The 23,117-nt window shown below is 37.9% G+C and overlaps 1 protein-coding gene across 3 annotated transcripts in view; it reads left to right on the forward strand.

The window, feature by feature from the left end:
* Window positions 1-22,301, forward strand: part of GLA1 (Folylpolyglutamate synthetase family protein) — a 261,863-nt gene extending 239,562 nt beyond the window's left edge. For 2 of the 3 annotated variants that reach the window (XM_089795217.1, XM_089795218.1), the window contains one exon: window positions 21,876-22,301. In XM_089795217.1, the coding sequence (XP_089651343.1) occupies window positions 21,876-22,240 (365 nt within the window). In that variant the 3' untranslated portion in view covers window positions 22,241-22,301. Of the gene's footprint in view, window positions 1-18,005; window positions 18,140-21,875 lie in introns of those variants that run through there. The other variant, XM_089795219.1, reaches the window with a different exon arrangement.
* The last annotated feature ends 816 nt before the right edge of the window (window positions 22,302-23,117 follow it).

Genomic DNA, 23,117 nt, shown 5'->3' on the forward strand with positions numbered 1-23,117 from the left:
TCCAAACATAGAAGACTATTGGGTTGATGCAAAGGATGATTTGGAAATCAAGAAGAGGATGTTCTCAAGGCTAACAATGGATATGATTATAAAGTACAAATTGGAACAAATCAATGTTCCTGATGAAATCTAAGTAGATAATAACAGCATTAGAGGGGATTTTAGGACCACTACAAATTATGAGTCGAAGATGATTGATTAGCATGATGATGAGTAGGTCAACCTTGAAACTTTGACGATTCAAGTTACTCATTTCACTTAAGAGTGGCTAGATAGGAAGATGACAAGTTTAGTAAGAAGAGGAATCCCTTTGATGTATGAGAAGATGAAATTGAGTTGAGGAAGATCCATCCAAGCAGCCTCAAGTATCAAGTAAACAACAAGGTGAAGTCAATGAGAAAAGAATTTTTTTACAAAAGCTCTACCAAGTAAGTATTCGACGAATAAAAGGATAAGGATCAAAGAGCCACAAGAAATAAAGTGGAAGCAAGCTGCCCCTCCATCCAAAGAAAGCACCACTTCAAATCAAGGAAATACAATGTCATCGAGGGGAAAGGAATCAAGTCAAGAGGTTGTCTCTGAGTTAGAGGACAATGTTAGCCAAAGTTCTTTACGATAACATCGTTGCCCCTAACTAAGATGGAAGGAGACATTCCCCCACAAAAAGTGAATGAGGATGAGATGATAGATATTGAAGATTCTCCCAAGGATGGCAAATCTCACCTAATGAAGGCCCACATAAAGACATTGCTATCATCTCATTTGAAAGCCAAAATAGAGAAGAGCTTATAATTGGATTAGTAGAATGCACTACATGAACATGGTTGAGAGATATGAGGCAAGGGAGAGAAATTGTGGAACCAAAGCCAATTGATAATATTTAAGATATTTGTACAACATCTTGGAGAAGAAAAAAAGTCATTTTGCCAGAAGATTGGCCAACGTGATTAGATATGACTTAGGGACTCACAAAGTCCAAATTGCCATTTAAAGATGGACATGACAAGAAATAGCTTTCAGCCTCAAGACTATGAAATAATTGAACATGAAATGGGAGTACTACAAAGAAGGAAGAATTTGAGGAAGCCCAAGATGCTCTTCAAGCCTTGCAAGATAGAGAATGATAAAGGAAGTTGCAAATAAGTACAAGGAAGAAAGTAGAAGGTATAGATAACTTCAAGCATGTGTTTAATCCAATAGAGAAATCACACATTTGCACTGCCTCTCATCCTTGAGAATGTTAGTGTAAATAATAATTATTTGCACTTTACTTAAGTTTACTTAGGATAAATGCATTATTTTATTATTTCTTAGGTAGACACCTAGGAGTTTGTGTACTCATATGAGTTGTCATGTTGACAACACTGGAGTAAGCAACTCTAATTTAGCACATGATGTCTACAACACTGGAGTTTGCATGAACAACTGAGTCGTCATGAAGACAACACAATTGTTTGCACTATTATTTTAACTCTAGAACATAATTGTACATGTTACACCTTTGTAGGCTTATCCTCTCATCATTGTATTAATTCTTGTGCTTAATGGAGGATAGTCCACACGTGGTGGAACTCCTAGGCATTCTAGATGCATCATAGAGGCCTTTATATATAGGCACCTCTAGTGTACTATATAATTGAATTGAATATTAAAATGTTATTCTGATCATACTCTGTTGGTCTTTTGTGCTAATTATTGTGCTTCTTAGTCTTGGGTGAATTTTCTTCTAAGACAAATTCTTACATGGTATCAAAGCCATAGAGGCGTCATTTCATAGCCATTGGAGACTAATTTTCCTTCACCTCTTTGAGGACACATTGACTCAAATCAGGAGAATCCGCAGATATTGGGAGCGTCTAGAGCCAAAGCGGACCTCACCATTGCGTCCGAAGCATCGATTCAGTGAAAATTGACTATAAATTTTTAGAATCTAAAAAGATCAATAACCCAGAAAACAAGTGCAAAGAATAGATATCTAAACTATGAATGCAAATGATACAAAATCAAAATAGCAACACAGAGTCAGTCTCCAAGAGAGTAATGCAAATGTTAGAAGCAAAATAGCATTAAGAGGATTCAAAAACAAGAGATTCAAATACAAGCCAGGTAGCATGCTTATATAGGCTAGGAAGAGGGAGAAGATGGCAACACTGACCAATGAGGAGCAACCATCTATCGGACTAAAGATAGCAAAGTATTTTCCCAAGATAGCTAATAGATGCTCATGTGTAGGAAGGTGACTCCTCACAACCATTCACCTAATAAGACATGCTTTATTAACATAAGCGAGATTATTAAAAGTGTAGGAAAAACCTAGCAATATAGGGAAAAATAAATAACCTGCTAGGAAATTAAAAACTACACTAACACTCCCCCATAAGCAAGCTTAGGTGGATGTAGAAATGGGTCCTGGAAAGTCAAGCCTAATGAGGTACCCATGTACATAAAATTTCCCCAAAAGAGAGAAAACAGAGACCCCCTGAAAAAAAGTAAGGGCCCCGAGTGAATGGAAGAGGCTCCCCCAAAAGATTAAGCATCCCACACCCCCAACAAAGCTCGCAAATGAACGAACTTGCTCTCAATGAGGGGTTTGGTGAAGATATCAGCAACCTGCTCGAAAGTCGAATAATAGCGAAGGTCAATGACGTGATCATGGATGAGCCCCTGGATGTAGTGCATGTGGACCTCTATGTGTTTAGTCCGTTGATGACGAACTGGATTCCGTGAGATCTGAATGGCACTCTGGTTGTCACAAAATATGACTGATGGCCATCTAATCTGGATACCAAACTCAATGGGAAGATGTTGAAGCCAAATGGCCTGAGTGGTGGCATTTATAGCCCCCCAATACTCAACCTCAGTAGAAAATAGAGCAATAACAAACTGTTTTTTGCTCGACCAACGAATAGGACCTGAACCAAGTGATAAGCTGTAACCTGAAGTAGACTTGCGATCTTGAGAATCATCGGCCCAATTTGAATTTGTGTAGCCCACCAAATCAAGCTCAATACCTATTGCGTAGTGAATCCCACAACGGTGAGAACCCTGAATGTAGTGAAGGATCCACTTTGCTACTTTACAATGTAGCTCATGAGGCTCCTGCATGAATCGAGAGACCATGCCTACAGCATATGAGATGTTGAGTCTCGTACGAGTCAGATAAATGAGACTCCCAACAAGTTGGTGTAGAACATTGAGCCTCAAGTTTGACTCCAGAAAGGAAGGGAGTCAGAGCAGGCTTACAGTCAGTCATATGAAACCTTGAGAGTAAATCTAGAGCATACTTGGATTGTGTGATGGTGATCCCAAAAGGAGATTGAAAGATCTCAATCCCAAGAAAGTAATGCAACAAGCCCAAGTCAGTCATCAAAAAACTATCTTGAAGGGCCACTTTGACAGCCTTAATGGTGGGTGAAGAACTTCCTCGGATCGGAAAGTCATCAACATACAAAACCAAAAATAGAAGTGAATCACTTTATTGCAGAATGTAGACATTAGGATCATAATGGCACCAAGTGAACCCAACTGATAGAAGGAAGGAGTCCATCTTGGCATGCTAGTGAGGAGCCTGTTTGAGGCCATAGAGAGACTTTCGAAGACTGCACACAAGTGAAGAATCCTAAAGGAAGCCCTGTGGCTACTCCATGTAGATATCCTCATGAAGGTCATCATGAAGAAAAGCACTCTTCACATCCATTTGATGTACTTCCCAATGATTAGCTGCAGCAATGGCAAGAACAAGTCGAATGGAATTCATTTGGGCAACTGGTGCAAAAGTCTCAAAGTAGTCAATCCTAGGAACTTGGGAGAATCCTTTGGCGACCAAGCGAGCCTTGTGTTTGTCAACTGACCCATCTGCTGCAAATTTTGTCCGATAGATCCACTTACATCGAACAAGTTTTCTTCCCTTAGGAAGAGGGACAAGATCCCAAGTGTGATTCCTCATCAAGGAACTATACTCTTCCTGCATAGCTATATCCCACTCAAGAATACTAGAAACTTCATGAAAGGGCTATGGATCTGAGGCAGTAGCAGTGAAGACATGTGGAGCATCCTAGAATTGTGAACGAGTCCGCCTAGTGTCTAATGGATCCCCAACCCAATCACCTGCAGACTGCAAGGTCTGTCTAGCCCAAAGTGGACTGGAAGATGGAGAATCTGGAGGGGAATCATTAACCTTTGAGTGATGACTAGGAGAGGAAGGAGGTGAGTTCTTTGAATCACTCTCTGCATCGAAAGTGGAGGTAGAAGACTATTCAGGTGAATTTGACTCATCAGAAGATTTGTTATGTATTCCAAGTGACTCCAATGTCAAAATAGGAGTTGGAAAAGTGCTAGAAAGTGAGCTTGAAGATCCCTCCTCAAACTGAACACGCCTCTCAATGAACAACTCATGTGTAGTAGGGTGGAGCAACCGATAACCCTTTACACCATCAGGATAACCTACAAATATGTAAGGTCTGCTCTATGGATCCAAGGCCTTGCGTTTCTTTGAAGGAATGTAGGCCCATGCAGGATAGCCAAAAACTCGAAAGTGCTTAACTGATGGTTTTCGACCGCTCCAAGCTTCAAAAGGAGTAACTCCCTTCAAGGCTTGGTGAGGAACATGATTTTGGATATAGCAAGCATAGTTAATGGCCTCTGCCCAATACTATGGTGCAAAAGATCTAGAGTGAATCATATAGTTTGCCATTTCCTTCAAGGATCTATTCTTCTGTTCTGCAACATTGTTCTACTGAGGATTGTATGGAACTGAATGCTGTAAATCAATCCCCTCTGAAGTGCAAAATCTTTCAAACCGATGGTTGACATACTCACCACCATTGTCTATGCGCAAAACTTTGATGGCTTTCCCGGATTGCTTTTCTACAAAAATTTTGAAGTCTTGAGGACATATCAGGCCCTACTGAAAGAGGGATGCTGAAATGGACCAGCCAAATTACTGTGAACTAACTCTAGTATCTGTGAAGCTCTCCATGCCTTACTTTTGTCAAACTTTTCCTTAAGATGCTTACCAAGAATGCAACCTTGGCAAATACCGCCTAAGAACCGAACCGAAGGCAACCCTGTGACCTTGCTTTGCTGGTTGAGCTAATGCAAATAGCAGAAGTTAAGATGGCCAAACCGCTCATGCCATAATTACTCACATCATTAGAGTGAGTGAGCAAAACAGTCAAAGGAGGATCAAGAACAAAGTGAAAAAACCAGAGTCGTGACTGATGATCTGCTCTCCCAACTGCAACTGTAGAATCATTGTGCAACTCACGTATCTCCACTAAATCGGGAGTGAACTCAACCCGCTTGCCTGAAGTTGTGTGAGTGATCTGGTATACTAATAGGAGATTAGTTGACAATGAGGGTACACAAAAAACATCATGGAATGTGCCATCCCCCACATCAACAAACCCTCTCCCACACACCTCAACAGGAGTGTCATCACCCATCAAAATAGAAGGCATAGTACATAGCTCCAAGGATGCAAGTTCTTCCTTAGATGAAGCCATGTGGTGCAAAGCACCCAAATCAAGAACCCAAGTGGATGGTGAGGAAGCAATTGCAACAAGAGCCTTGCTCTTTCCTTTCCCCTTGCTGTTTTCTTTTGCCTTGTGAGACCTTCATTAGAACTTTGTTTGATAGATTCAAGAACACTGATATTATTCTTCTCAAGAATGAATGTCAAGTGATCAATTTGTTTCTTCAAACATTTATGTTCATCATGACTGGGCCTTTTACAATAGGCACATTTGAGCTTTTCTTTCTTAGGCTTATTGCCCTTGGAAGATGGGGTATCAATAGTTGCTTTTGAAGCAACGGGTATCTAATCCTTCTTTTCCTCGCCATTATTTTGTTTCTCATCCTTACTATTGTTCTTACTACTTTGTCCTTTTTGTTCTTTTATGCCTTGGTTGGTAGCCAAGGCATGTGACTTAGAGGACTTAAGAGTACCCATTTGAATTAGTTTGTCTTGTTCTCGAGTGAGATTGACAGCAAAGTCATCTAAAGATGGCATGGTGAATTGAGTACCAAGTGCACCCTTAGTAGCATAGAAGGTAGAGACAAACACAAAATATTCTGAACTTAGCTTAGAGAGAATACTAAGAATCAGCTGTTCATCTTTCTTTTCAATTCCACATTGTTTTAACTGCAGCCTTAGTGATTTCAATTTGGTGAAGAAATCCTGAATTGTGTTGAAATTGCCTGGACTTAAACTAATTAGTCCATTTTCCAACATATTACCCCTCATTTAATCTTGTGTGCCAAATAGTGTTTCTAGCGCTGTCGATATTTCATCTGGTGTATCCAAAGACTCAATGTGAAATAGCAAGTCAGGAGAAATAGACAAACACAATGTTCCATATGCCTCATCACATTTGTTAAACCACTTAGGCTTATCTTCATCATTATCAGGTTTAGTTTCAAGTCCCATAGTTATCCTATTTAATCCAGCTTTCCTTAAGTAAATTTTCATGCGTGATTCTGACTCAAAGTAATTGTATGGAGTTAGGATGGGCATATTTGTTTGATCCATGATGAAGAAATGTTAAAAAGAGAGCCTAGCCACGACAATTGCCCCCCCCCCTTTTTACTCAGTCAAAAAACTCCCCCCAAAGAAATATGATTTGGCACTTTATTTTAGTGCATTTACAACTACCACTAGCAAGAAATACTAAGTGGTCTCGATTTCAATGCATTACAAAAACCCTCACGAAGAGCATATGCTAGTGAAACTTGGGCACAATACTCAAAGAAACAAATAGCACCATTGTGATCTACTCGAAAAATCATGCACTTTCAAAAAAGAATCACCTCGATATGAGGTTGTATGAGAAAGTTACAATCCTCCGAAGTTTCCAAAACGAGAACTCTGCAAAGTCACCACCAAGAATTTGCAATTTCTGAAAAAATTATGCATGAAAATCAAAAAACGATTGCACTAGTTGATAGAGCACAAGAAAATAGCCATGAGCATAACAAGAATCGTTAACATCGGAGTCTGTATGAGCAAAAACGAGGCATTTGAAAACTGCATTCAAAACTACGACTGTCAACGGAGAGGGGTATGGCTGTAGCTTTCCGTGCTTAATTCTGCAAAATATACAGATTGCATGAAAAAATTAAAAGATACCCAGATGGATTTTCGGTGCTGCAAACAAAACCCAGAAAGAGATTTTCTTGCTGATGTGCAAATGATGTAGCTATAGTGTAAATCAAACGCCTTTAACAACAAAAAACGGCCCCAACAACCAAAAACTGACCCCAACAACCAAAAGACGTCATGAAAAGATTGAATCAGCTACCTAAGTCAATAAATGGCATACTGGAACTTGCAATATTGATTGAAAACACCAAATATGCAAGTTGGTTGTTAGATTTGAGATTGAAACCTCAATTTTGTAACTTGTATAACAATCTCTGATCTCGGTGAAATGAAAGCCAAATCTAACTTTCTCAAGCTTCTTGGACGTGTTGAAACAACCAAAAATGTTGCTAGCATAACTAGAAATGCTGCAATCATCCAAAGATTAAAAACATTTTTGTCAAACTTTTCTGATTCTCAAGATCATCTGAAGATGCAAGAGATTCAGAGAAGAGCATACTTGGTTTTTCAAAAGCTTACAATAAGATTTACTAGCCCCCCCTGAATCTCTCAAATAAGGAAACTAAAATCTACTTTTGCACATAGAAAAACTTTGATACCATGTTATAATCTAAAAAGATTAATAACCCAAAAAACTAGTGCAAAGAATAGATATCTAAAGTTTAAACTATGAATGCAAATGATACAAAATCAAAATAGCAACACAGAGTTAGTCTCCAAGAGAGTAATGCAAATGGTAGAAGCAAAATAGCTTTAAGAGGATGCGAAAACAAGAGATTCAAATACAAGCTAGGTAGCATGCTTATATAGGCTAGGAAGAGGGAGGAGGTGGCAAAACTAACCAATAAGGAGCAACCATCTATCAGACTAAAGATAGCAAAGTATCTTTCCAAGATAGGTAATGAATGCTCACATGTAGGAAGGTGACACCTTGCAACCATTCACCTAATAAGACATACTTTATTAACCTAAGCGAGATTATTAGAAGTGTAGAAAAAACCTAGCAATATAAGGAAAAATAAATAACCTATTAGGAAATAAAAAACTACACTAACATAAATTTGCCTATGTTGGGCCATCGTCAATTTTGAGGCAAATTTTTTTTGCAAACCGACACCTGAAGGCTTGGTTTGCAAATCCGATATAATCTATTAGACCTGCAATTTATTTTATTTTCAGATCTGTAAGTAATTTTTTCTCTGCAATTATTTTTCAATTTCTATATTTTTTGGAATTTTTTTGGCCAGTAGGGCTTGCAGAGAATTTTTTTTGCAAGAACTCGGTGGTCAAACCCTGGCCCCTGCAGGCGGAATATTCCTTCAATATTCATCAGGCTTCATCAACATTTTTGGCCACTTAATATAACTGGTGGACAACATACAATTTTCTGTAGGCGAATTTAATTCCGATTGATCTCTTACAATCCGACGTTGGAATCTTATTACAACATCTGACAGACTCAAGTTTGTTTGAGTACCGTAGCATTTGCTCTCTATTCACCATGCATAGTACCCCCACTATGCATGTGGGATAAATGATCGGTGGCCTTTGCACAAAGTTGGCACTCTGCACATCCACCAATGACTTTTTTAAAACTTCCCAGTAACTCCCTACATACCATGGCGCCTCTCCTACTTTTCTAGCGGTGATATCAAATCCGTCTTGCCAACGACAAAAGTCTTTCCCCGACACGTTAAAAGCAACAACGGCTTGCAAAATACATTCCGACAAATAATTCCAGCACCGGTCGTGATAACAATTAGCGCTACCTTTAATACCCTCGCTAGCCGATTCAAATCTTCTTGTCGGTGATCGGATTAGACCCCTCCACACGACAGCATTAAAGACAGCTCAACCACGCAGTGGATCCACGTCTGCCAAAGCAAACAGCTCAGCCTCGCGGCAAATCCGCGTCTGCCGAATCAAACAGCTCAGCGTCAACTTGCGCAGCAGTCTGCCATGTATGCTAACCCTAACACCGTACGTTGCCACGTGAACAGTCCCAGTCAGCGGTCTAACACGTGAACCGTACCCTCCATGTCAGCACACACAAGCATACATGTTAGCTCATTCAATACGTTGAGTTAGTAGGACACATCTTTTTTGTCCGTACAGGACACGTCAACAGTGATGTCATCTAGGGGACCCATTTCTGTTGATGTCATCATTTTTGCTGGTTTAAAATTGATGGCTGTTTGACCATTATTTCTAGCTAAATTTGAACTACTATGATGGCCATTTGATCAAATTTAACCTCATGTTTTGCTGATCAGACCCGTCTCTAGATTCATTTTTTATTTGACAGTCCGACTTTGGGAGGTTGTATCTCAGTCATCCGGGGTCCAAATCAGGTCCAATTTGTTTTTATTTTGGGTAGAATCTCCTAAATTTTTCAATGGTGTAGTTATTTCCTGGTTTTGGTGGACAGATGTTTCAAAAATTATAGTTTTTGGTGATTGTACCTGTGTAATCTTGCATTTTACAACTTCAAATGCTCCATTCAGGCTCATCTGGACTCGAAATCAGGTTCTTTTTTTTAAAGCGTGTTATTTTTCGTCTACTTTCCAAATCTGTAATCAAATTATAGGCTCGGGTGGACACAAATATCACTTTCAGAATTAGGTCTTTTTTTGCACTGTAATGCTTTGATATAACTTCAAAATTGTTGTATATCAGAGATACATTGTTAAGTTCCAGTTTTAACTCCAAAGGAGGTTGTAAACAGCAAATCAGAAGACCACTAAGGCCAAAAGTGGCAAGTGGCTATTGTAAATGCATTGAGTATAAAGTGCCAAAATCTTTCATTTGGGGGGGTTTCTTGATTGAGTAAGTAGGGGGGTGTCTCTTGGTGTTGTGTTCCTCTTTTCTTGCTATTATTTTTCATTTCTTGCATCATGAGGAATTTTAAGTTTCCAAAATTAACACCACATAACTATGCTACATGGTCTATTAAAATGTGGTGTAAATTAATGCATAATGAAGTTTCTCAATATGTAGATAGTACCCTTCCTAAACCAACAGGTGATCAAGTATCTAAAAGTGAAATTAGTGCTTGGGAAACGACAGATAGGAAAGCCTTAGGTGATATTATGTTGGGGGTTGAAGACAATCTTCTATCAGATTGAGAAGTATAAGACATCCAAGGATGCTTGGGATGCCCTCACATACCTATATGGTAAAGTGTCTGAGGAGGATGTTTATGAAATTGGAGATGAGCTTGTCTCCCTAGATTCTAAGACATTTGATTCTATACAGGGTTTCATCATTAAGGTGAATGAATTAAGAACGAAGCTTGATGATTGTGGTAGTCCTATTAAAAATGATAGGTTAATCTATCTCATTCATAATAAGCTACCATCTGAGTACTCCACATTTGTTTCTTCTTACAACACCACAAAGACCACATTAGGGGCTGCCTATCAGAAAGTCACTTTTTATGGTTATGCTCAATTGTTGGATGATGAAGAAAAGAAGTTGAAATCAATGGGAATTCTCAAGTCGTTGAAGTCTTAGGCATTGGTGGCTAATAATGAGGGTTCTCAAAATTCAGCTGGTCAAACTTCAAATAAAGGAAAGGGCAAAAAGAAGAAGTGGAAGAATAACAAACAAGAGGATGCAGAAAAGACAACACCAACATCAAATCAACAAGGCAAGTCTTCCTCGAATACAAACAAGAAGGGGGACACTAATAAGGAGAAGAAAAAATGTGCTTATTGCAAGAAGTTGGGTCATGAGGAACATGAGTGTTATCACAAACAAATTGATGAGTTGAAGAACATCATTAAGAAACACAGTATTCCACTACCTATTTCTTATAAGGAGAAAGGAAATTCATCCTCAGATTCTAAGGGCAAAGGGCATGCTTTACTCACTAACACTGTTAGTCAGGGAGAATGGATCATTGATTCAGGTGCCACACATCATATGGGTGTGTCAGCGAGATTTTTCTTCCATGACACTTTCTGAGGTACCACACATCTTTGTAGATGATGATACTAAGGTGGAAGTTGAAGGTAAAGGTGAAGTTGAAATGAACAATGGAACATTCAAGGATGTTCTATATGTTCCTAACCTTACCTCTAATCTTCTTTCAGTCTACCAAATGACTCACTATGGAGGTGGTAATAAAGTGGAATTTCTTCCAAAGTCAGTGGTAGTGAAAAGTATTAAGGATGACTCTACGATAGCAATTGGTGAAGCCAGTCATAATTCAAGGCTTTACATTTTCTCCTCTTTTGTGCCTACATCAAATGTACAAGCCTTGTTATTACATTCGAATGTAGAAAGCAAACTGTGGCATGAGAGATTTGGACATCTCAACTACAAATATCTTCAACAGCTTAGCAGTAAGAATATGGTCAATGTTCTACCTCAAATTTAGTTTTCAGAAGGCGTTTGTTCAGGTTGCTCCCTTGGAAAACATCCATAAAAGTTGTATGAAAAGGGGAAGTCTTGGAGAGCACAATGTGTTCTTGAATTGCTTCATAGTGATGTGGCGGGACCATTTCTAGTGCCATCATTTGGTAAGTCACACTTCACACTCACCTTCATAGATGACTACTCTCACTTTACTTGGGTTTTCTTCATGGCTCATAAGGGTGAAGTGTATGAAAAATTTCTCAACTTCAAGGCTCAAGTGGAAAAACAATCAGGGAAATTCACCAAAGATCTTCTAACAGATAATGGAAGGGAGTATGTGAACACAAGACTAATAGACTTTTGCACTCAAGAGAGTATTGATCTTCAGCATTCACTACCATATACGTGACAGCAAAATGGTGTTGCTGAAAGAAAAAACAAAACTCTTTAAGTAATGACCACTTGCATGCTATTAAACAAGTCTCTTGATCAAGTCTTTTAGGCGGAAGCAATGAATTGTGCTAACTATATTTAGAATAGAAGTCCTCACAAAGCTTTGAATGGTGTAACTCCTTTTGAAGCATGGATAGGCAAGAAATCTACAGTTAAGCACTTCAGAGTCTTTGGTTGTCCCGCATGGGCAAGAATACCTCCTAAAAAACGCAAGGCATTAGAGGCTCAAAGAAAACCTTGTATCTTTGTTGGATATGCAGACTCATATAAAGCCTACAAATTAATGGATCCAGAGACGCATGATATATTCTATGAGAGCAGTGTACATTTTGAAGAAAGTTGTCCAAGTTTTTCATCTTCAACTCCTCCTTCCTTCTTCAATGATGAGAGATAGTGACAACGGTGACTTGGAAGATGTAAGTCCCCGACCAACACAAAGGCATCAAACAGTTGAAGTTGAGGATACACCCACTACATCTTCTTCCACTAGACTTAGATGGGTCAAGCAGACATTGGATGCCACAAGACCATTGGCAGGGAATCCTTCAGATTCAAGGAGGACAAGATCATAACACAACTCACTACCACATGCTTATATTGCAGTTGCTTCAAATCCACAATCATTTAAAGAAGCATCAAGTATTCCGAAATGGGATAAGGCAACGGAGGAAGAGTATAACTCTCTTATGAGAAATGATACATGGGACTTAGTCTCTCTTCCTAAGGGAAGAAAATTGGTTCGGTGTAAGTGGATCTATCAGGCCAAATTTGCAGCGGATGGAAGTGTTGATAAGCATAAAGCTTGGTTTGTTGCAAACGGTTTTTCTCAAGTACTAGACATTGATTACGCTGAGACCTTTGCACCAATGGAAAAGATGAATTCCATTCATTTGACAATAGCTATTACAGCAACTCAAAGATGGGCTATTCATCAGATGGATGTGAAGAGCGCATTTTTGAATGGTGATCTATATGAGGAGATATATATGGAGCAGCCACAAGGATTCATATAGGATGCTACCTTGGTCTGCAAATTGAAGAAGACTATCTATGGACTTAAACAAGCTCCCAGAGCTTGGTACGCCAAGATGGATTCCTTCCTTCTCTCCAAAGGTTTCACTAGATGTCATTCCGATCCGAATGTCTACATTCTTCACAGGGATGATTCACATTTGCTCCTTGTACTTTATGTGGATGACTTGATCATTATAGGAAGTACTGTATCCATCATGGACAATGTTAAGGCTACTTTACAGGACAGGTTTTGAATGACAGACTTGGGACTACTTCACTATTTCCGTGGTATAGAGATTCATCAGTCTTCATCAGGGATCACACTATCACAGCCCAAGTATGCTCTTGATCTTCTTGCTCGGTTTTACATGAGTGGCTGTAAGGTTGCATCCACCCCATTCCTTTCAAGTGTTAAGTTAGAGACAAAGTGTTCCTCTCCACTTGTTGATGCGACATTGTATAGACAGTTGGTGGGAAGCCTCATCTACTTGACACATACGCGCCTTGATATTTCATTTGTAGTTGGCATGGTTTCTCGGTTCATACAAGAGCCACATGAACTTCATTGGAAGGCAGCCAAATGCATCCTACATTACATCCAGGGTACACATACACATGGGATACACTATGCAGCTGGTACAAGACTTTAGTTAGTGGGATACACAGACTCAGACTATGCAACGGACCTTGATTCTCGCAAGTCTACTTTAGGATATGTATTTCATCTTGGTTCCGGCCCCATTTGTTGGTAGAGTAAGAAACAAAACACCATTGCTCTATCATCAACTGAGGCTGAGTATCTAGGAGTTGTGAATGCAGCAACAGAGGCTATTTGGGTACAACAGATTCTGAAGGAGTTTGGATTTGATTTACCCTAACTCACAATCATCCATTATGATAACCAAAGTGCTATTGAAATCTCAAAACATCCAGTTCAACATCAACGGACCAAACATATTGAGGTTCATATGCACTACATCAGAGAGCTGATCCATGAGCAAGTCCTCGTACTACAGTATTGTCCTACTGAGCAATAGGTAGCCGACATCTTCACCAAGCCCTTCACGGAGGTCAAGTATATTTATTTGTGAGATCTCTTAGGGGTGAGGGATTTTTCACAAGGGGTGTCACATGATCCTTCTTTTCTCTATTGTACATATCTCTCTTTTTAGGGGAGGGTTTTTCCCATGAGGTTTTCCCTCTTTCTCCATTTGTAAAGAGATTTCATGCATTTCAACATTGCATTGTACTTGGGTACCTAACATGGCCTAGTAGTCGGGACCCATTATGCATTTCATCATAGCTTTTGTAAGCTTAAGTGTATTCCCCTAAGTTGCACTTAAGGGGGGTTGTTAGTGTAAATAATTATTATTTACACTTAAGTATACTTAGGATAAATGCATTATTTTATTATTTCTTAGATTAGACACTTAGGAGTTTGTGTACTCATATGAGTTATGTTGACAACACTAGAGTAAGAAATTCTAATTTAGCATATGGTGTCTACAACACTGGAGTTTGCATGGACAACCGAGTCGTCATGAAGACAACACAGTTGTTTGCACTATTATTTTAGCACATGTTGTCTACAACATAATTGTATGTGTTACACCTTTGTAGGCTTATCCCCTCATCATCGCACTAATTCCTACGCTTAATGGAGGATAACCCACACTTGGTGGACATGTGTCTAGTTATAAGACTTATCATGTTGCTAATTCCTAAGCATTCTAGAGGCATCATAGAGGCCTTTATATATAGGCACCTCTAATGTACTATACAATTGAATTGAATATTGTATTGTTATTTTGATCATACCATAAATTTATAGATCTGGATTCATTAGATAACAACAAAAAGAATGGAGATTGAACATATATATATATATATATATATATATATATATATATATATATATATATATATATATATATATATATATATATATATATATATATATAAAACCTTCAATGAGCATTTTCCACAAGATAGTGCTCCGATTTGTCAAATCCAAGTGAAGTGTTACAGGCGACGGAATAGGATGAGGATTGAATCCCATCGAAACTAGACTAGCCAAGTAGGGAAGATCTTTCACTTCCAAAATGGCGAACAACAGAGAACTCCAACAGGAATTTCCAGTACGAAGAAATAATTAGAATGCATATCTAACGACTACCTACAAGCCGTGCTTAAATACTCCTCCGGGAAAACTTTCCGAGGGTGTACAAAGATAGCCGACAACAACACAACTACGGAAACAAAACAAAAATGGGTCTGAAATATATTAAATCAATCGGCCTATTAACAATAGTTTGATTAATGATTTATTTTATAATAGGAACATTACAGTCCTCTTGTCCCAAATTTTTCTTGTCCTCAAAACAAATGTAATGTCGAGTGCTAAAGAATGTGTTCGCCCTCCCACGTTGCGTTGTCCAACAGCATGTGTTTCCAATGCACCAAATATTCCTTTATTATGCGGTTCCACAAGGTCTTCTCATGTACTTCAATGATCTTGGCTAGTTCCAATATGAGCTTTCCTTCTTCATTGAGTGGCAACTTCATCAATGCGATGAACTACATGATAGGGGCCATAAAATTGTGGCTTTTGTTTATTTTGTGCCCATTGTAAGTTTTCCTTAGGATATCTGAGGATGTCCTGTCGTTCCTGAAGCCAGTCCCTTGCTCTCGACGCGTGACTGTCACCCAAAACTGTGTCAATGAAGGAAAGGGGTTTGTACCTGTATAAAGCTTTGAATGGTGTCATTCTGATGGACATGGTACATGGTATTGTAACAATATTACCCTACATGTACCCATTTGACCCATGCCCGTCGTTGTGTCGAAACGTAGTTTCAAAGGTAACCTTCGAGCCACTTGTTCACAATTTCCGTTTGTTCTTCTATCTAAGGGTGGTAACTAGTACTTGGTGACAATTCTGTCCCTACCAATCGAAACAATTTTGTCTAGAAGATACTAATGAATTGCCTATCTCGAACACTGACAATGTTTAAGGGTAACCCATGTAGATGAAAGACTTCTCTAAAAAAAAGATTGGCAACTTTTGCGGCATGAAAATCTAAGGAGATGGCGAAGAAATGTGCGTACTTTGTCAATCTATCAATCCTCACAAAAATAGAATCCTTTCCGTTAACCTTGGGAAGTCCAGTTATGAAATCCATCAATATGCTTTCCCACTTAGGTTCTGGAATTGGTAGAAGTTGTAGTAACCCAACAAGTAGAGTATGTCTGGATTTGTTCTGCTGGCAGACTGCACACTCTCTTACATACTGCAATATGTCTCCTTTAAGTACTTTTCATGAAAACCTCTCCTTGAGATGTTTGTACGTTTTAAGGAAGCCCGGGCGTCCTGCCAAGGGTGAGTCGTGTACCTCCTTAAAGATTCTCTGCTTCAATTTGGATTCCGGCACTAAAAATATCCAATTCTTATAGTAAATAATGTCATCCATCACTTTGTACCGATCATCCTAGGTGTTGCCATCCATTAGCTCATAGGCAAATGTGTTTTTGGAATATTCTACCAACAAATGTGCTTTCCAGTCAGTTGAAATTTGGGTTAGTAAGCAGATGGCGGGTTTCCTAGACAAAGCATCTACAACCACATTGTTCTTTCCTTTCACATATTCAATGTCAAAATCAAAAGCCTGAACCTTGCTTATCCATTTTTGTTGTCTCTCGTTCAAGTCCCATTGCTCCAGAAAATACCTCAAACTATTGTGATCCGTGCGAACGACAGACTTGGCACCCACTAGATACTGCCGAAACTTGATTAGTGCATGTACGATGGCCAACATCTCTTTGTTGTAGATGGAATATAAGCATTTTGTTTGTGTGAGCTTCCTACTTTCGTAGGCTATGGGGTGTCTATCTTGCATCAGCACTACGCCAATGCCTTCTCTAGATGTGTCACACTCCATAATGAACGGTTGAGTGAAATAAGGTAAAGCAAGCACGGGACGTGCTCATTGCTTCTTTTTTAGCTTGTCAAAAGTGAGTTGTGCCTTTTCATTCCACTAGAAGGATCCCTTTTTTATTAGATTTGTTAGTGATGCATTGAGCTGAGAGAACCCCTTTAGAAACCTTTGATAATAACTGCATAGTTCAAAAAATCCTCACAACTCCGTCAGTGATTTTGGGGGAGGCCAATCAAGGATAGCTTGAATCTTCTTTTGATGAACTTGAATGCCATATTTACTGACATGTCCCAGGTACAATATTTCTATCATACAATGTAATGTCCCTGTTTTGGAGCTAGTTTGATTAAATTAATTAAATTAATTAAGTTGTCCAAAATAATGAATATTTTATGAGGATGACTAATTAATAATTTTAATTAAATAAATAAGTGGTATTAAGTTAATTATTTATAAAGTTATCAAATAAATAAATATTAAAAGGTAATTTTATATTTAATTAATTTAATAAAGTGACTTGAATTATAAAATATTTTATAAAGTCACTTAATAAATAAAATAAAATAATGTTCTAGAAGTTTTTGGAGAAAGTGGGGAAAAAAGAATAAATAGGCATCCTGGACTTCATTCTCACCGGGCAGATTTGTTGATGTTGATGTTGATGTTTCATGGTTGTGGAGCCTAGGGTTTCTGGAATTGTCTTTGTCCATTGAGAACGAAAACTCTCAATTGGTGAGCAATTTTGAGGGTGTGAAATATCACTTGAATTATTGCAAAGTTGAGGAAGTTGCTTCAAACTTTCTACTTCAAAGCAAAATTTTATGGCCCTTGGCCAAATTTTGGTGGTATTGATTTGAGGAAATATATTGCAGATTTTGGAGGCATTTTGGAGCTTTAGAATTTCATCATTGGGTCGATTTCATTTATTGCACATTGCTGTTATAGTTACCAGTCTTTTTCAGATTTTAATTGAGGACAATTTTGCATATCATATTCAGATTTTTGCTTGTATGGCCTCATTCGGGTATTGTTTCTTTGTGGGTATTTGAGCATTCATCTTGGGAGAGCTTGGCAATTGTTTTGGCGTATTTTAGAGTAACTATCAGGTTGCTGGTAAATAATTTCAGTGGTTTGATATATTACAGAAAGGGCACCATTCGCAAGACATTTTGGTTCATAGCTCATCATTGAAGCATCCTATGGTTTTGGGTATTGTTGCATTCAATTGCTATCGCCAAGACAATCATTTCAAGGACAAATTTGAGGGGCTTAGAGTCTGCATTTATTTATCTAAAGTATTGCCAAGCAAGAATAGGGGCGACACTTCAAGGGAGTCGATTTCTTCATTTGGAGGGGTCTTCATCATCAACAAGTGTTGCAATCAAGTCTCCAGGTCTTCTACAATTTGTGTACCAGGTTTCTCAAGTCAATTGTTGCATATGTATTGCATTTTAGATTTCATACTAAGGCTGCATTTGTACTCAGAAAATGACATAGTTTGCATATGTTGTAATGCCAAGAGTCTTGGCCATTTCATACTAGCATTGTAGTTGACATTATATGTGCAATAAAAGAGACATAAGTTGCTACTCTGATATAGTTGTAATTGAATATGTTTTTATCATTCATGATCAACTTATTAGTTTGCATGCCAATTGTTTGACAAAATGTCAATTGGCAATGGGTTCTCTTTTTGGTATAAATAATATTATAATTTTGCATACCAAGTGTTTGTATTAATGCCACTTGACTTAAGTGCATTAATGCCATTTTAGGTTACATCCAAAGTGTTTATCATAATTACTAGTTGCTGTAGCTGCATATTGCAAGTAGTTTCGGTCACATATATGCATTGAATATGGTCAAAATAAGTTGCACATTCATGTTAGGTCATTATTTAGTCAATTTTGAGTCTTCTGGCAAGCATTGTCATTGATGCTAATTGAAGCAAAGAGTCATTAAAGCAAACTGAAATGTTATATCAGTTATATGACCCTTGTATGTGAAGTGTTTGACAAAATTTCCAAGGCCAAAATCAAAAGTTTTCAATCAGATTTGAGCAGGGTCATTATATATGAAATACACACTTGGATTGCTTGGCAAACAAAGAGTGATCCTTCATGGTCTTTAGGACTTCATCCAAATCCTTCAAGTGCTCTTCCCATGTCGTGCTATAAATAAGAATATCATCAAAAAATACTAGTAAGTACTTATGCAATTGTTTGTTGAAGATGCGATTCATGTATGATTGGAATGTAGCAGGTGCATTCGTTAATCCGAATGGCATGACCACGAACTCATAATGCCCATAGTGACAATGAAAGGCCATTTTTTGCACATCCTTTTTCCACATCCTCCCTCATGCGGATTTGATGGTATCTGGAATGGAGATCTATTTTCGAAAAATAGACTGTGCCATGTAATTCATCTAGCAACTCATCTATCCTTGGAATGGGATATCTATTCTTTATTGTTTTTTTGTTCAATGCATAGTAGCCCATACACATGCACATCGTCTCGTCCTCCTTTTTGACCAATAGCACTGATGACGTGAAGGGGCTAGAACTAGGACAAATCCATGCTTTCTCCAACAGTTCCTGAATAGTCTTTTCGATCTCATCTTTGAATTTCTTGGGATGGCAGTAGGGAGTGGTTATGACCAGCTCGGCTCCAGCTTCCAACTCGATGGTATGTTCAAACCCTCGATGAGGCGGTATGCTAGGAGGAATGTCAATAAAAACTTTATCATGTTCACTCAAAATATTTTGGAGATCATCATCCTAGGGCAAGTTTGGAGATAAAAACTTGCCCTTTCATAAGTTCTACCAAGACAAAACAATGTGTAGCCTAAGCAATGTCATCATGATGAAAAATTGCCTCGATCCAATGTGCAAAAACTTCCTTCTAGTGAAACAAAACTCACATCAACACGACTTTTGGATTATCATACCTTGCTTGTAATTAAAAGGAGGTTGCTTTCATGTTGTAATTGTCTACAATTGTGTGTAGTTGCATAAATTAAGTGGTCTTGCATATAGATTGAATTGTAACTGAGAATATTAGAGAGACTTGGCAATGCTCTGTAGGTTTTTGAACATAAATTTGAATGTACAAGTTGATGAAAAGCTTCTAGAAGGAAGCAAACCTTAATCAGCAAGAAGTGAGTGGCTTGGGGAATTGCTTTGTTTTCTCAAGGTCGAAAGGGTTTGTTGTGCTCAGCTTTATGTCTGTTTATGCTCTCTAATTACTCTAATCTTCTTCTTTCAGAAGTATGAACTCAATTAGTGTTGATGTTTGATAGCTTCAGTTAGATAAACCTAAGAGACTAAACTATTGAAGATATTATCTATAATAATGATTCATGGAAATATATATATATATATATATATATATATATATAGCCATATTGCCATTATATTAATGAATAGACATGTCCCTTGAAGGGACATGTCTTTTATTGGTTTATTCTCAATATAAAATAGAACAGAGAGCTGCCTTTGAAAACTTCTTTGTTAGCTATCCTATTGCAGCTCTAAGGGATATACCTTGCTAGGTGAACATGTTCATGGGATACACTACACCTAAAAAGATTGTTATTATCATAGTAACATGGGGACGTCCCCTGCTCCCCCTTTTTTCCCACGCACCAGGGACTTGGGGACTTCATTCCCCCGTCCCCAGCTATGCCACCAGATTCCACCACCTCGGCCGAGGATGGGGGAATGTCCCGATGTTAACTATTTGGTGATTTGACTATTTATGTTAAATGTTTGATGTTCCAATTCAATGCAATGTTCAAGTATTTACTCTTTTATGTCTTTAGATCTTATATTGCAATGAATCTTTTCATAACTAGCATTTTAAGTACCATATGTATAATATATATTAGCCCCCTGGTCCACCCGCCACATCCCCCTGCCATCCCCAAATTAAGGTCCCTCTGTCCCCGTCTTGGAAACTTGTCCCCCAGGGTGGTGTAACTATGGTTATTATTATGCGTAGGGTCTCTTCAATTTTATACCAAACATATCAACTATGATTCTATTAGGAAGGTGCCAATCCAAATTAAAGTTTTTAACACATATGTGCATAGCTGAGAATACCAAAGTTCTTCGTCAGCATCGAGTTTGCATGAAATAATATATTCTTTGATGGCCTTCCCTCTTTTTCTAATTATGTCTCTTGTGTTATCCAAAATGGCTGTGTTCAAAGGTGTTTTGTAGGGTTAAAAGCAGGAACTCAATGTTTCATGAACAACGTTTTTTTTTTTTGGGGATAACAGAGCGCTCTCTACTGATGCTACAGTCCTTTTCAGTTTTGGAACAAAAGAAGGGGGGAAATACTACTTGATTTGTTTGGATTCAAAATATTTGTCGAACTCTTATTTTAGCCTAACATCTCACCTCCATTGAAAATGAAAATGAGACCTTGGGTGAAGTGTTAGAAAACAACCATTTGCTTTCGGGAATGGGATATTAACTTTTAGGTATGGACTGGGCAACATAGTATGAGATGGAAAATTGAAGTTCCTTGCAGATCTGGTAGTTCTATTTTGCCAGTGGTGCCTTAAAGTTATGGAGCTGTGGTGGGTTGGCTGAGCACAAATTGCTAGAGGAGGTTGCCTCTTACTTGAAAGAAATTTGACACCAATTGTTTGAGTAAACTGAAGGAAGAGATTGAAATCCTGTTTGGTGATGGGTAGACTGATCATGGTGCTAGAGAGCTAGAAAATTCATGAGCTAGTACATTTCTGATTCAGTTTTGCTATCTAAGTGAATTTGGCATAAATGTCTGTATGCGTTTGTCATGATAAAGAATGTGGATTTAAGCTTTCCATATTCTATATTGTTTTGGATTCAAAATTCATTCACAAACATGGTAGATGTAGTATAGTTTCAAGAACTTTGCCAGAATATTCTAGTTGGATTTTGCAACCGATAATTTTTTCTTAATGATTATGCTGCCATTATTCATTAATTTCTTACACTTCTTGATGTTGTTGTTTGAGATTATAGGTGCACAACCAAAGGTGGTTATTTTCACAGAGGTTAGTGTGGCTGGAGGAAATACTCGAACAACACAAGCATCTTTGTTGTTGAGCACTTGGACTCAGGTTGCACAAGGACATAATATTTTGGTCACAGAGTTGGCTAAAAAGCAAAATTACAATCTGCCTAATGATTTTAGTGATTCAAGTTCACAAAGAACGTTTCCTAATGAACCGTTTTTACTGGTTGCCAAAGAGCCTGACTTTGTCAAAGAAGCTGTACAGAAGGCTGGAAATTTGCTGAAACTTTTAAATAATGAATGCAGTGGCATTATATGTGTTACTGGGTCATTGCACTTAGTCTCAACCATAATGTCTCATTTACATGATTAACACGTGTTATCACTAACTGTTTCAAATGTAATATCTATGTTATGCAATTATTCTGTTGAAAGATGTGGTATGCACTGATATCAAGATTTATAAGTATACGAGTCTGACTTGTCTTTAAAACAAACACCATTCCTACGAAAGCAATTAAAACTAGCTTTAATGTCATCTAAGTGCTTTGCAAGAGGTAATTATACATTTTAAGAAGGCTGTAAAGACACTGTAAGAAAGTGGAGAGTTTATAAAACCAATCACCTTGAATTCACAAGGTACCCTCATATCCCCTTCTTGAAATATAATTAATTAATAAACAATAATAATTATAAAATAAAATAAAATAATTATATCAAAATAATTAAATATGATTTAAGTTAAACAATGTTCAGAAGGCGTGAATAGAAAAGTTGCGTTTCCCTCAAATGAGAGGTATAGAAGGGAGAGATGGGAACCACATTTGTTAAAAAAAGGGAAAAAGGAAGAAAGATAAGAACTAAGGAGGAATTAGAGAAAAGTTGTAATAATGAAGGTTGTGACTCTTCGAAAGAGGGTCAATTATGAATGCACGTGACTTGCTATAGGCATATATGATGAAGAGGTCTCCCTCACATGGAAATATAAAAGGAGATCTAGAGCAGATTTAAAGCAGAAGTATAAGGAGGGATTTGATATAAGAATTGAGAAGCAAGAAAAAATAAGAAGAGGTTATACAGATCTTAAATGACATATGTATAGATTTTTAAAGTAGTAAAGACAAATTTGATGAGTGAGAGATAGGTGAAGACTGCATAAGGAGTGAAAGGGGGAATAATTATTGTGAAACAAATGTATGTATTCATAACCAAAGAGTATGACCCTTTCATAAGGGCATTAACAAATGAAA

This window comes from Cupressus sempervirens, chromosome 8 (assembly GCF_028749045.1).
Source record: "Cupressus sempervirens isolate cs-2001-9-10 chromosome 8, ASM2874904v1, whole genome shotgun sequence".
Lineage (NCBI taxonomy): Eukaryota > Viridiplantae > Streptophyta > Pinopsida > Cupressales > Cupressaceae > Cupressus > Cupressus sempervirens.